The sequence below is a fragment of the Taeniopygia guttata genome, chromosome 8 (assembly GCF_048771995.1).
Source record: "Taeniopygia guttata chromosome 8, bTaeGut7.mat, whole genome shotgun sequence".
Classification (NCBI taxonomy): Eukaryota; Metazoa; Chordata; class Aves; order Passeriformes; family Estrildidae; genus Taeniopygia; species Taeniopygia guttata.
Genome location: NC_133033.1, coordinates 16,247,375 through 16,261,377, shown reverse-complemented (window position 1 = coordinate 16,261,377; position 14,003 = coordinate 16,247,375). Strand labels below are relative to the sequence as shown.

General features: G+C 37.9%; 1 protein-coding gene across 2 annotated transcripts in view; it reads left to right on the top strand.

The window, feature by feature from the left end:
- The window catches only part of TGFBR3 (transforming growth factor beta receptor 3), a 113,741-nt gene that overhangs the window by 80,835 nt on the left and 18,903 nt on the right, over window positions 1–14,003 (top strand). For both annotated transcript variants that reach the window (XM_030279168.4, XM_072932496.1), the window contains exons 6-12: window positions 1,043–1,211; window positions 3,505–3,652; window positions 8,192–8,381; window positions 9,583–9,899; window positions 10,556–10,705; window positions 12,428–12,559; window positions 12,802–12,969. In XM_030279168.4, coding sequence (XP_030135028.4) covers window positions 1,043–1,211; window positions 3,505–3,652; window positions 8,192–8,381; window positions 9,583–9,899; window positions 10,556–10,705; window positions 12,428–12,559; window positions 12,802–12,969 — 1,274 coding nt within the window. The remainder of the gene's footprint in view (window positions 1–1,042; window positions 1,212–3,504; window positions 3,653–8,191; window positions 8,382–9,582; window positions 9,900–10,555; window positions 10,706–12,427; window positions 12,560–12,801; window positions 12,970–14,003) is intronic.

Here is a 14,003-nt window from a genome sequence, read left to right as displayed (position 1 = left end):
AAGGGAAAGTGCTCCTGATTTTCAGTAGAAATACTGTTTCTTGGGGTACAGTAATATAGGCTGTGCATGAGAATTTCATATGAAGTGGCTATTTTTTATGGTTTGCATTTTTCAGTAGTGGCTCTTCCCCCACAGGGTGGTTGGGCACTGGAACAGGCTCCCCAGGGCAGTGGTCACAGCAGCAGCCTGGCAGAGTTTAAGCCTTTGGACAAAGCTCTCAGGCACAGAGTGTGACTCCTGGGGATGGTCCTGTGCAGGGCCAGGAGTTGGACTCAATTACCCTTGTGGATCTGTTCCAACCCAGCATGTTCTGGGATTCTGTAATGCTTGCATTCAGCTTTTTGGTTAGAACCAAAAGAGAGATTGAATAGCTATACTAGAATTTAATAATTTCAGCTATGCATATTGTGATCAGTTTCTTAATATCAACAGCTGATTCCATAATTCTTGATGCTTTTAATTTTCCATGTGCAAGACGAATGCAGTATTTGTTGCTTTCTAGACAATACTGACTCTGACCACACAATACATAGGAAATATATCAAGTAAAGAAATGAAGAGTACTTTTTGTAGTATTTAAAAAAATTGTAAGTTTATAATAACAAGAATAAAATGTTTTCCAGAGGGAGAAGGAGTTGATTCCAAAAGTTATCTCTGAGTAAATTGCAATAGAGAGAAATCTCTTGTAGAGATGCAAGGAACAAATTAAATGTATTTTATTAATTTTGAAAAGTTTTTCACATATTTTTCTTCAGAATTGTTTTCAAAATTCTCTTTGCGGGGATTTTCTTTCATTAAGTGTTTAAAGCCATATATAGTAACTATTCAGTTTAGAAGTATATAGTTTATATTATAAAGTTGATGTATTGGTGCCACAGTAATCTCCCTTTCAATATGATGATTTGTCATACGTGCTTATGATAGATGGTAGATACAGTTTTCAGCAATATAGTGAACACTGAAGTTGATGTGGTATGTGCATGCATCTAAGCTGACATATGTGTTTAAAGGTCCATATGCTTTCTTTTTTTCCTCCCTCCAGATCAAGTTTTTCCTCCCTCGTGCAACATAAAAAAGAATTTCCTCTCATTAAATTACCTTGCGGGCTACCTACAACCAAAACCAGCAGAGGGGTGCCTTATGTCTAACTTAGTCCAAGAAAGAGAAGTTCATATCATTGAACTAAGTACTCCAAATTCTAATCCTAACAGGTAAAGTATCATCTAAATAGACTAAAACTGTTTGAAGTAATAGCTAAAAACTTCACTCGTCTTATAAAAATCAATTGAAAGTAGCCATTTCATCCTTAAAGAAAAGCTAGGGCTTTAGTACTTAATTTTAAATAGAAATTGGTTTCTTCAGTATGTAAAGATTTTGAATTCTGCTTCATAATCATAGGATTTTTCTGGACAAGACTGCAAAGCACAGTTTTTATGGACTGTATACTGCTCCCCTTCTTGCTCAATCAATCACATTTTTCCAAGGATAAGGTGAATAAGGGAACATGAGTAAGGGCAGTATCTGACAGAGAAGTTTTAAGGTTAGACCACTGTATGAGGAGGTGAGACAGAGGTTGAAAGTAATCTTGAGCTGTCACAGGTAGGCATGACTGGCAGCAAGGTCTAGGACAGGGGCTCCCAAGCAGTGTCCAGAGGCTGCAAGTGATCTCTGGTCTATGGTAAGTGTTCCACAGCTACTCTGAAGATTCACAACAGTTTTTTCTGTCAAGTTTCCAGTTGAGTTTAAGGGATAATTTGAGAATTGTGAGAAATGTTAAGGGTTGACAGTGGTGCACTGACTAAAAAACTTTTTAACTACTGGTTAGAAAAAGTAACTCTCTGTACACATTATGAGGATTTTCTAAATTGTCAAAGGTACCTTTGGGAGGTAAGACACATAGAATGCTCATCTTTTGCTGGCCTTTCCTAAATCTTAGTGGGAGAACATAAGTGGGGTTTGCTTCAGATAAGAAGAGGTTTTCCAAGTATGACTAAGTGCCAAGTATGATTGCTAGAAGAGAAATTTGCTATGAAACTTAGATGGTTACAATTTCATCAGAGATAAGGTAAAATTAAAATCCTGTCTGCTTACTGCATTCACTGGATATCTGGTATTGTCTGGTTCTGCTCCTCATGCAGCTGCATGTGAGTGCATCCCATCCCTAATGAGAAAATCACACAGGGAGACGGAGGTGGGAGGAGGTGTTTTTGTGAAAAGGATAATTCTCATTGCAAGATGTTGAACCCAGAGCCTGATAATTTTCTTGCATACTAACCTAGGGAGAGTAATAAAGTGTTGGGGTGTAGTGGAGTGGAGTAGTAGTGTAGTGGAAGTGGAGTAGGGAACCCCAAATGATGATGCAGCCCCATCCTGAACAGAGTTGATGCCAAGCATCATTCCAAGTCCCTTGTCATGCTACACAATGACAGCCCTGGTTCCAAGCATTTGGCTTTGGATAATAGTACAATAGGAATTTGCTTTTTAGATGATAACACTGCAAAAAGTTTAAATGTTTTCTTATTAAAATTAAAAAAAAAAAGGTACTAAGTTACTTTGTTCTTAGTTTTATGTGTTATCCACGGCTCTCCTTACAAAGTTTAAATCCCCAAAGAATTGGGCATGTGTAAAACTGCAGGACGTGGATCAAAGGTCCCAGGATACACGAAGTCTCAGTGTGGGATATTAGTTGGAACCTATTACATGGGGATGAGCACGTTCTTGTAATGTATGGCCCCATAAGATGGTTTGGAAGTATGGGTTTTTCTGTTGAATTGATATTTTGCATGTTGAGATGTTATTGATGGGCAAGAACCCATTTGCTCTACTTATTTTACTGTGATCTTGAAAATATGGGTAGTTTTCATATATTTTCCAGCAAGCAGTAGGCTGGACATCTGGGTTTTTTTCTTTTTAAAGTAAGTATATACCCAGAAGTAGTGGAAACTGAATACACTGCTTAATTCCTCAAAGCACGCAAGATCTTAAGCAAAGTCATTCCACAATTTAACTGTTTAGGCAGAGACACCCCCTGATATAGTACTTGTGGTTTGGGTTGGGGTTTTCATGCATGTGTGTTAACCCGCTTGTCTTCTTTACTTTTTTTAAGATATTATTTTAAGTTTTAATACAGTTATAGCCAGAGGAAACTGAAACAGTTGTATTTAAGCACTGTCACAGTGAAACAAGAAAATTATGTTTACTTTAGAAAGCAACCTGCTAGTCATATAACTTACCTGCACTAAATAATAGGTGAATTGAGTAGCACACTTCTTGTAAATAAGAGACAGAAATATTTTTTTTCTAAAAAGTACTTGTTTCTATTGTTATGCAAAATCACTTAAGTGTATATGGAATAACAATCTGTTTTGCACATGTTGTGTTGCCTGGGATAATATCCAGCATTTTAATCAGCTGGCCAGACAGTAGAAACATGATGGATTGGAAGAAGGTTGATAGCTGAAAATTTCTGGCATTCTGTTCTAACTTTCTATTTTCCACATGCAGCGCTCTCCAGGTGGATATAATCGTTGACATTAAACCATCTCAGCCAGGCGCCAGACTTGTCAGAGATGTCGTGCTTATCCTCAAGTGCAGAAAGTCTGTCAATTGGGTTATCAAGTCTCATGATGTCCAGGGAAAGCTGGAAGTGATTGTAAGTTAAGGCACCTTTATTTTTTGAGAGCTATCATAATGCAACAGTATAGAATCCATTTAAATGTGATGTAGTGCTAGACCATGTCGATTTCTGAGTGTTTTCTCTTAGCTGCTTCTTTTTAATAATTACTGCATTTTAAGGAGTAAATGCATAAACTTTTTATTCTTATTAACTTTCAGTATATGGGCTATAAAACTGACCAACACATTGCAGAAGCCAGGTGGTTAGAACAAGGATTTAATCTGTGTCTTTTTGACTTCTGTTGAAGCACCCTAAATGCAGGGTAGGATGTTAGTTTCTCTTTTTGCTGTTACTTTGGTGTATGGATCAACAGGTTCATGCCAGAAGTTGGAAGGATGCCTTCAAGTGCAGAATAGATAATACTAGATATGCAGCACACACCCACATCCCTTTAGAAGTGGAAACTCCTTTACTTCTGCTTGTAGTTGTAGTAGTATCTAGCCCTCTTCCCTGCCAGTACTTCTGTCTCCAGTAAGTCTTTGGTCAAATTGACCTAACTCTCCTCAGACAACAATTTTTTTTTTTTTTTTTTTTTAAGTTAAAACCAGGCTCTCTAAAGTTAAATTTCTAAAATTACTGGAGATGCTGATTCATGTTGATTTTTGGTACAGGCTTTGTGGTTTAACACCCTTTCTACTAAGAAGATGTGTTCCCTTGTTCTGAAATAAATAAATTTAATTAAACTGATCTTGCAGCCTATAAATTTATGGCCTATTTCTGTCTTAAGTGATCAGTTAAGAGCACATTGTACAGTTGAGCTGAAGGTTTGCTTAGGACCACCCAGTAGCCTCACAATTAGCAGTTTTGCAGCAATTCAGTTACATTTTCAAACTCCAGTTCTTGGTATTTATAGCAATTTTCCTTTTCTTAGTTGCTTTCTGCTTGTAATCTGTGCAGAGGAAATTCTGGCAGAATGCAAAGGCTAATTGGTCTAAATCTCCCAAGAAAATAGATTGGTAAGCAGAATTTCATAGTAGCTTTTGAGAGTGAAGGAAAATAAAAGAAAGCTAATTTTGTGTTGCTCAGAAAATTGAATGGGAAAATTATCTCAGTGGATGATGAAGTTCCCTGTTGATCCCTGGCACATATTTATCTTACAGACAGGAAAATATGTTCTGGTCATTTTGTAGGTCCAAAATTGTCCTTAAAGAGAGAGGTTGGGTTTGGTTGCTGAGGATTACCACTCTTGTAAGCAGAATAATGAAAACAATGCTTGACTTCAAAGTTTCATCCTGTGTTATTACATAGAATTGACCACTGTATATTTGGGCATATATGGATCTACTTTCACAGGACAGAGAATTGTGCTTTAGTTCACACCATGAAGATCAAAGGAAATAGCTCAAGTAGTATATTTCATGTCCATGAAGCTGTCACTTTATGGATGATCAACTTTCACAACACAATTGCTACCGGCTTTTAAAATTTCTAAAATGCTGCACTTGAATATAGAAAAGCAGCACTGCTTTGAAATTTTTATTTCTAGAGTTCTTCTTTATTAATTATTGAGAATATAGGTAAAAAGTATAATTTAAAAAACTTTCTGCAATGAGTGGCAGAAGGTAACATTTTATTTAGATTAACAAAAAGAGAAAGTAATACATTAAATATATACAGAAAATGTCAGTATTTAAAAGACTTCGTATTCATGTTAGGATTTACTTTACTACTTGATTTATATATAAGCTTCATTCTCCTTTATTTAGAGGGGCTAAGAGAGGGAACTAAACTCCCCCATGTCATTAAAAAGCCTGCATATCCAGCATTTAGCATCTCTTCATATCTCTATTAAGCTGAATGCTTTTCTAAGCCCAAATTTAGACAATACAGAAAAACATTACTAAGCAATTAGGTAATGTTTCACAATGTTCTTTTTATTAGTTGAAGCAGTTCCATGCACTTCAATTTTCCTAACTTCTTGCCCTCCGTATGAATTAGAATTGTCTTGAGGGGATTGGCAAGCTGAGAGGGAAAGGTTAGTGCTAAACTGCCTCAAACCCAGTACTGTAAGTTACTGAGGTCTAGGTTCATAGAAAAAAAAATGAAAAAGATGTTTTAGGTCATACAGCTCATCTCCTAGCTTGCTGTGTTTTTTGAAACTCTGAAAGAGGATGGACACAAACCCAAGTAAAATGGGAGTACTTTAGGTAAATTAATTGCATGTGGTGTATGCGCAGTGCTTTCTTCCTGGGCTGTGTTTAACTCCTGTGTGGAGTCCTTACATGCCATGCTTGGGTGTTTCTCTGCTTGTGCACTGCTGCTCACATCACTTCCTTTGCAGCTGGTGGCCCTCTGCAAAGCTGGGAACTGTGCAGAGAAGTTCCAGAAAGAAAATAAGTTTGCTGAGGGCCAAGGAATGACAGAGGTGCAGTGCACAAAACAAACCTTTGAAGGTTTCAGAAGCCTGGAGGGATGGTTGCTGACCTGAGGACTGGCCACCACTTTCTGAAGTGGTGTCTATTCTGAGTAGGTTGGTGGGGGCTCAGATTGCCTGGTTTCAGTTGCTGTGTGTGAGTGTTGGCAGGGCAGGCAAGTGAAGGAAGCCCTTCAGTCCTGCAAGCCCTTGTTCTTGCTTTTGTTTCAGTGAGGCAATGCAAGACTGAACATTTACAGGCTCAGTATGGAGTGGAGGGGTGTAAAAAAGCCCTGGAAATGCTCGAGTGCCAGTTAGGACAGTAAAGTTCTGCAATAATATTTGTTCAGCTGTCTCCTTATGACAGAAAAGTAAAGAGATGCAGCAAAGTTGAGTTAGCATAATAACTTCTAACAGTCAAAGCTATGTGGTAATATGAAAATACGTGGTAAATTGTGTCCAGATTTGCATGTGTTGAAGATCAAAGATTAGTTGATACCAAAGAGTCGTAAGGCACTAAAATTAGGATACCTGTTGCTCCAAAGGTCCTTATCTTTAGTGACCTTTGCTGAGCATTGATAACTGTTCTGGTAACAGTATCCTCAAACCAGGCACTCTGTACTTAAAGTTATCTTTGACTTCAGTTGTGAAGCCCCAAGTGTTTAAAGGCTGCAGAACTCTTTAGGAAGAAATGAGGGAGGGAGTTGAAGGTACACTATGCATTCCATCAGGACTCTCTACATGCTTTATTCACTTCTTTGTTCAAAAACTCATTTTGATGTCATGTAGAGAAGTACAGCTGAGCTCTCTGACCTGTGTAGCATGTCCATAGGAGCACTAAGAGAGATCTCTCTCGTCAATCTTCTGGTGTTCTCGAGTGAAAGATTTAAGATCTGTTCACATTGAGGAAAAGCCAGTGGAATGAAAAGAAGGTGTAGCCTATATGATGAATAAGGTAATCAAGCATGGGAATGAAAGTGTTTGTGGAACATTCCATGGTATCAGTTGCATTAGAAAGTGCATTTCAATCACATTGCAGAAATCGCTGAAAAGTGGGTCATCTTGCCTTTCCTGCAGCATCTTTGTTCAGCTTGTTCTGTGGCCATTGATGTGGTTGTTACAGTGATAATAGTAATGCTGTGACTGTAAGAATAAATATATATGTATTTAGCTTTGGTGTGAATGAATACATGTTAAAGATGCCAAGAATACATATGTAATACCAGTGAATGTTTTTGAACTGCCTCTTTAATAGTGAGAGATACTTGTTATATTCCTTTGACTTGCCCATTTGGGCAAAAAAAGTTGAAATTTTACAAAACATTTACAGGAAAATGAAAGCCAAGTGGTTGTGTGACTCATTTATTTAATGATAATTTAGCATGTTTATTCATTAGGTCAGCATGTGCATTTGTGAGTTTGCTGTATCTCTGTATTTGTGTAAAACTTGTATTGTTAATTTAAAAATCTTTTCATTTACAGAAAGTAAATGTTGTTTTTTAAGTAGTCTGGCCATGCATAAATATACATGCTCTCACTTACTGCTCTATTGAGTGTTTAGTTCAATCATGTTTAACAAAATCAATACTTTGGAGGAGGCACACAGCATTTTTAGGGTGAAGCTCATTCAGACACAGCCTGTCCTTGGTGCCAGCTGACTTACAGCATTAGCTGGTATCAACTCTACTGAGCATGCTTTTTGCCTTTTTCAGTAATGCTCATTTGAACAAAGGTTTTCCTTTATCCAGCTAAAGTAATGCTCTAATCCAAGATATTAGGGGACATTTGAAAATTCATTTGTCATCTTAAGTTCTCTTAAGTTCACTTCAGGAGTAATTTCAGATCAGTTTTGAAGAACGTATGGCCTTATGCAAAAGGCTGTAAATATGTCTTTGTCTCATTTAGGGATTAACAGTTTCTGATTGCCTTGATTTATTGTACTTCAGGCAGAGGCTGAGAGGAAGCATGGGGTTCTTTTCCATCTGTGCAGCAGTTATGTGCCTAAGGTGGCAGGGTTTGGTTTATTTCCTAGATGTCCTCAGTTTGCTGTTATTTATTAGATTAAAACAGAATAAAAAATCAGGGTTCAATCAGTATCACTATTCCACTGTAAGTATCCTTAAGTGGCAAATCACAAATCAAGTTTTTTTTTTTATTTACAGACATCAAATAGTATAGGTTTTGGAAAAGAAACAGAACGATCCATGACTATGAGTAAATCAGTAATACCTGACCTTCCCTCATCGCATGAGAGTTTGATCAAATGGGCTTATGAGCATAATTATAGTCCAGTTATTTCCTACACAAAAGCACCTGTTGCTAACAGATTTCATCTGCAACTTGAAGATATAGGTAAGTTTGAGGATTAACTTCTAGCATATAGAAAAATCATATCTTGTGTTTTTAGGAAAACAGTTACTTGAACAGTGTTTTCTCAGTTTTGAAGCTTTTGTTTTGGCTGTTGCACTTCTTTTACTGCTTGTCATCAAGAATGCTGGTAATATTGATAAATGATGGTTGCAAATAATAATCTGTGGCTTTTTGATTAGAAAAGTCCAGGCAAAGTTATGTTATTTCCTGAAATTTGGTGGAATTAAATGTTTATAGTTTATCCAACGCACAAGACTTCATAGCTAATGGTGCCCAATGTTCACTGAAATAGATGTCAGCAACTGGATATCATGTTAGTTAATAAATCCAGCTTTGATTTTTTTTTTGTGTGTGTTTTTTCCAAAAGTATGAGCATAGTGTTTCCTTGAGACGATTAAATAAACATTGAAACTGTTTACAGACATGAGTGGCTTACGAAAAAATCTGACCAAACAGAATAAATACAACTATTGAAAAAAAATTGGGTATTTGGCTGAAGTAATTGCTGGTGTAAAGCTATCTGGATCCATTAAAGCTAGCAGAGTTGCATCTGTTTTTTTCACTAATTCTGAGTTTCAACCACTAAAACTATTGTTTTACAATTTTGATATAGCTTATGTTCACATTCATTTTATCAATTGCACTCTCATGGGTTCTGTCCTTAGCAGTCACGTGTATAAGCCAAGAGATAGTTTCCTCATTTACTCACTACAATGTTAACTCTTATTTAGCTTCATTCTGGTAAAATAAGTAGTTTCACAACAGCAGTGACTGAATTTCTGATGGGTCAGGTAGTGGAAGAATTTCACCTAATGATTTGCACTTAGGCTCTTTCAGCCATACCAAAATAGAATATTTGACGAATGTGATGCTTCTTTTATCTCTCTGGATCTTTTACATATAATAGGTCCACTCATCAAAAGTTTATTTTCAGCTCTTGGTGAGAGAGATTTCTAACAGGGACTAAGTACACCAAGATTAGATGCCTCAGTAACAACTAAACACTTAGGTGTAGGAGTTGTGGCTACTTACCTGAAAAGTACAAAGATGCTGCTTTTAATGGCCTTCAGGAGCTCCCTTTATGGATAATATTTTTTCTCTATGAAAATTATTAGTTCACAATACTTTTTAGGAAAAATATCTAATAAACTAATGTGGATTTGTTTGGTTTTGTTTGTTTCAGAAGAGATGAATGATGAAGAAGACCATTCCCTTCCTCCAGAGCTGACAGAATTGCTGGGTGCTAACCCACTGCCAGCTCCAAAGAATACCGATGGCCTGACTTTTCCATTTCACATTAACAGAGGAAGACATGACACAGTGGGAGAAGAAATCTTCCCATCCAGGCATTCAGTAGATACATTAATAAACCATGACTTCGGGCATTCCCTCTCAAAACATAAAGAGCCTGAAGAAGTTCAGGGCAGTGCTGATATGGCCCTGTCAATAAAGTGTGATGACAAAATTATGACAGTAGCTGTAGAAAAAGATTCTCTACAGGTTGGTGTGATACCTTATTCTCAGAACTGGGGAGGCTTTTTTGGGTAGCTCATTTTATTTGCATTTTAATTGAAAAAATAAACATTTGAAGTCCTACAGCCATTACCACACAGCCTCCCAAAAACAGTTTGGTGAGGAAACTCTACTTTGCCATAACTCAGAATCGTGTTTTCTCTTCCTAGAAATCTGGTGGTTGTTAAAGGGATTTCTGATTGAAGGTGTGCACAGTTGGTTCTGTCAAAAAATTACTGTACTCAGCCATCAGTCTGCGTTTTTAATTTCAAAAGAAGCTGCTTTTGGTAGCAATGTGAGACCTAAATAGATCTAAAGATCTTTACTATCTACCAGCTGATAGGTTGCTTGTGTCCATTTGTATTGTGGAAAAGAGCCTGAAACAGCATTTTAGCTCATTTCAGACCAAACAGAGTCAGCATTATTAATCAGCAGATTAATAATGAACCTGTTGTTTCCTTTTTTTCCATGTTACATTTATTCCTTGTCTGCCATGTATAACAGCATTTTGAGAGTGACCTTCCCTGGATGTCAGTACAATGAACTTCACTTCCTCCTGCAGCCCCATGAGCAGGGGCTGGAGTGCACTTTGGCAGAGGCGAGCACAGTTGTGTTCAGCCCCTGACAAAGCTCCTTTGTTCCAGGCCGGCGGCCACGCCCGCACGGAGCTCTCGCTGCTGGACCACTCCTGCAAAGCCAGGATGAACGGCACCCACTTCATCTTGGAGTCTTCGCTCAACAAATGTGGCACTCGGACAGCGTATATCTTGAACAAGATTGTTTATTTTAACTCTGTGAGTATTTTACCAAGAGGATCCACCTTCTGTACTGCACATTGTAGTAGCACAAGGAAGCCATTGCAGTTAGCTTTAGTCTTAGCAAAAAGGAGGCATCCTGATCCTTTGCTGCCTAGCTCAAACCCAGTTGCAGCCACGGTCCCTGTATTCAAGGAGGTATGAAGGCTGCACATTCAGTGTGCTCCTGTGATCAGATAGTATCCCAAAGGAAAACAGAGGATTTGGAGACTATCTGTACCAGTCTGGGAGAAGTTGCACTGGTGTTCCCTGTGCAGCTTTGATCATCCATATATAAGCAATTATACATTGCTGTAAAGAGAAATAGGAATGAAGTTTTATAATTGCACAAAGCACTAGCTTTTAATTCATACCCTGAATTAAGTGAAATCTTTTTCTTCTAAATTCTGTGTGAAAAAAGGCTTTTAAAATGTGAGAAAATGACATTATTTTGGCCTGCTTTTCTCTTACAATTGGAATTGATATTTTTTTAGCAGTTGCTTTACATAATGAAGGGACTCTTGAGTACTTGTATATGAGTGATGATGCAAAGGAGCCCAGTTAGGTTGTAATCAACTGCTTCCAGATTGGCTCAGCTTATGAGCCAGAGGACAATGCAGATATTCTGGGTTCAAAAGTAATGACATGTTTCTCTTGCTGAGCTTTCCAGTACATAGAAGTAACTTTAGCAAATGATGGAAAGCCTGTGGTCCAACCCAAACACTGCTCAGGCAATCCTATCTGACCTTGCCTGGTTAAAACTGTTCTATGCTGGGGAGTCAGTAGCACCTAACTTTAGAAACAGTCCCAAACCAAGATAGAATCTTCAGCAAACAACAGAATAGCACAGGTCTGGAGCTAAATACTCTCATGATCCCTGTATTCTATTATGGCCCAAAGTAAAGTGGTTATTTACCTCCTCTCCTTTCTCCATCATGTCTTTTATAGTCTTGCCTATACACTTGAACTCCAAATCATGTATGGGATTGTTCAGAATTCGGGAGCATTTCTCCCTGCAGTGGAGTGTCAAAGGGTGTATGTATGTCATTTTTTAGCAGTTGCTAAGAAAACAAAGTTGAAGTCCTGAGAGGGAGGAAACTATCTGAGAAGCTGCAAGCATAAAGAGTCAGAATGCAGAACACTGAAAAACAAATCCATAAATTTCCAGGTGAAGAAATTAAGACATGTGAAAAGGGTGATTAAAAAAAAATGGCGGGGGGGGGGATTCAGTGGAAAAAAAATGGGGAGAAAATGAAGAGGGAATATTATGGTTTTGGGTGTACATGTCTGAAAAAAAATTGCTAATGACAGAAGAGAAAATCCTTTAGTGACTCTAACATTTTTAGGGATTTTTTAATGAGTCCACTAAGGAGAACTGCTAGTAGCAAAATATCATTTTAGAAAGCCATTTCTTTTTTCAGTGTTGGCTGTAGAAATACTAGAAATAGAATGGAAATGCTGGGCTGCTCATTCAGACACCAACACCCAGACTGGTTCTTTCTTCACTGGCTCTGAAGTCTGGAAAAAAAACTCAGGCATTCTTTAAATATAAGCTGCATATCCTACAAGCTCAGCACAAGGCTGTTCAAGACGTGCTTTCACCATTTGCTTAGCTGGTGTTCTTGTGGCCTTTGCATTGTTGTGAAGAGAGCAGAAAATAATAACCATGAGAGTGCTCAGTTATCACCTAATCTAATTTGTTTGCAATCCCTCTCTGTGCAGATTGTCATTCAGCTGTCAGCACCAGCTGAAGGCAGTGGTTTTGAAGATGACGACATGGAATCAGGTGATAATGGATTTCCAGGGGATGCTGATGAGGGAGAGATGGCTTTCTCAAGCTGGCCTGAAATAGCGGTATGTCACGCTTGGTTTTGCACCTGACAGTGAAGAAATACCTATTGTGATAGGGCTTTTACATAAATTACATTAATTGTCTAGAAATTAATTTGTCTCTTAACACATTTCTTCTCACTACAGTATTATGACCCTGTTGAGGGTTTGCACTAAGTAGATGTAGTGTGGTTGGGCCTATATTGTACATAAGAAATTTGTCACTCCTGACTCATGATGTGACTGTATTTTTTTTCTCGTTTTAGTTTAATTGCACACTGCACCAGCCAGAGGATGACAGAGGCATTTTCTGGCCTCCTGAACCACACATCACCAATGTGACCTTCAACATGGACCTGTACAAAACAGATTTGTTCCTTGCTCCCTCCCAAGGACTCTTCTCTGTTTCCAAGAATGGGCCAGTATATGTAGAGGTAACAAATTGAAAAAGACTTCAAACTAGCAGAAGGGTTTTGCAAGGCTGTGTGACTGAGCCAAATCTATTCTTGTCAGTTGAAGGGTTTTATTGGGCAGCTGGTTCAGGTCTCTCTGATGGCTGCAGAGAACAAAAACTGTGGGATAAGAAGTAGGACAGTATTTTGGGTACAAAACTGAAAGGATTCTTGTAAAATGGATGAATTTAACTTACCAGGCAGATGGGTGATTCTTGCTAAATCTGCTTTTCCGTACTTAACTTTAAGGTGGTTTCTGAACTCATGCTCTGAACTGGCATTTCCTGATGGGTTAATTTTATTTTATGTCTGAACCTCGTCTGAAAGATGTAGACATGCAAAATAATTATTACAAGTGTGTGTCTTTCATATGCTAGTGTTCTCAGGTTACACAGTTAATACAGATCACAGTCTCTCTCCAATCTGCTTAAAAACATCAGTGATAATCCTTTTGAATGCTACCACATAAGAGATCTAGCAGATTTAGATAAATAATGCTAAAACAAAATCAACAGCTGGGTACCCTTGACTTCAGGTACATTTTGCACAATATTTCCATGTGTTGCTGAGTTACTTATGAAATCTGTGGAATTTCATACCAATACAGTCAGTATTTTTAAAGATAGCTATGTAAACAAAATTTTTGATTTTCAGATAGTGGTAGACATTGATAAATGCAGCTTTGGCAATGAAGAAGCATTGCCAGTTTCTAGGCAAGTAAATCACAAGGTGTGAGCTATGAGGTTGTAAGACCAGCAAAAGGCAGCAGGGCTATGCCGTGTTTCTCTTGCCCAAGTCGGTTCCTCTTTGGGAGCCCATGTTGCACATGATAAGCACAGTGACCCATTTGGTGCAGTTTTCTTCATGATTTTAGTGTACTTTTTCATTTCTTTGTTCTCTACCCAGTGGAAAGTACTTAAGACAGCTAAAACAAAAATAAAGTCTGTCACACTCAGTTAAGAATAATTTTATAACAAACACTTAAAACCATCCACTTCCTTCGTTGATCTGGAATG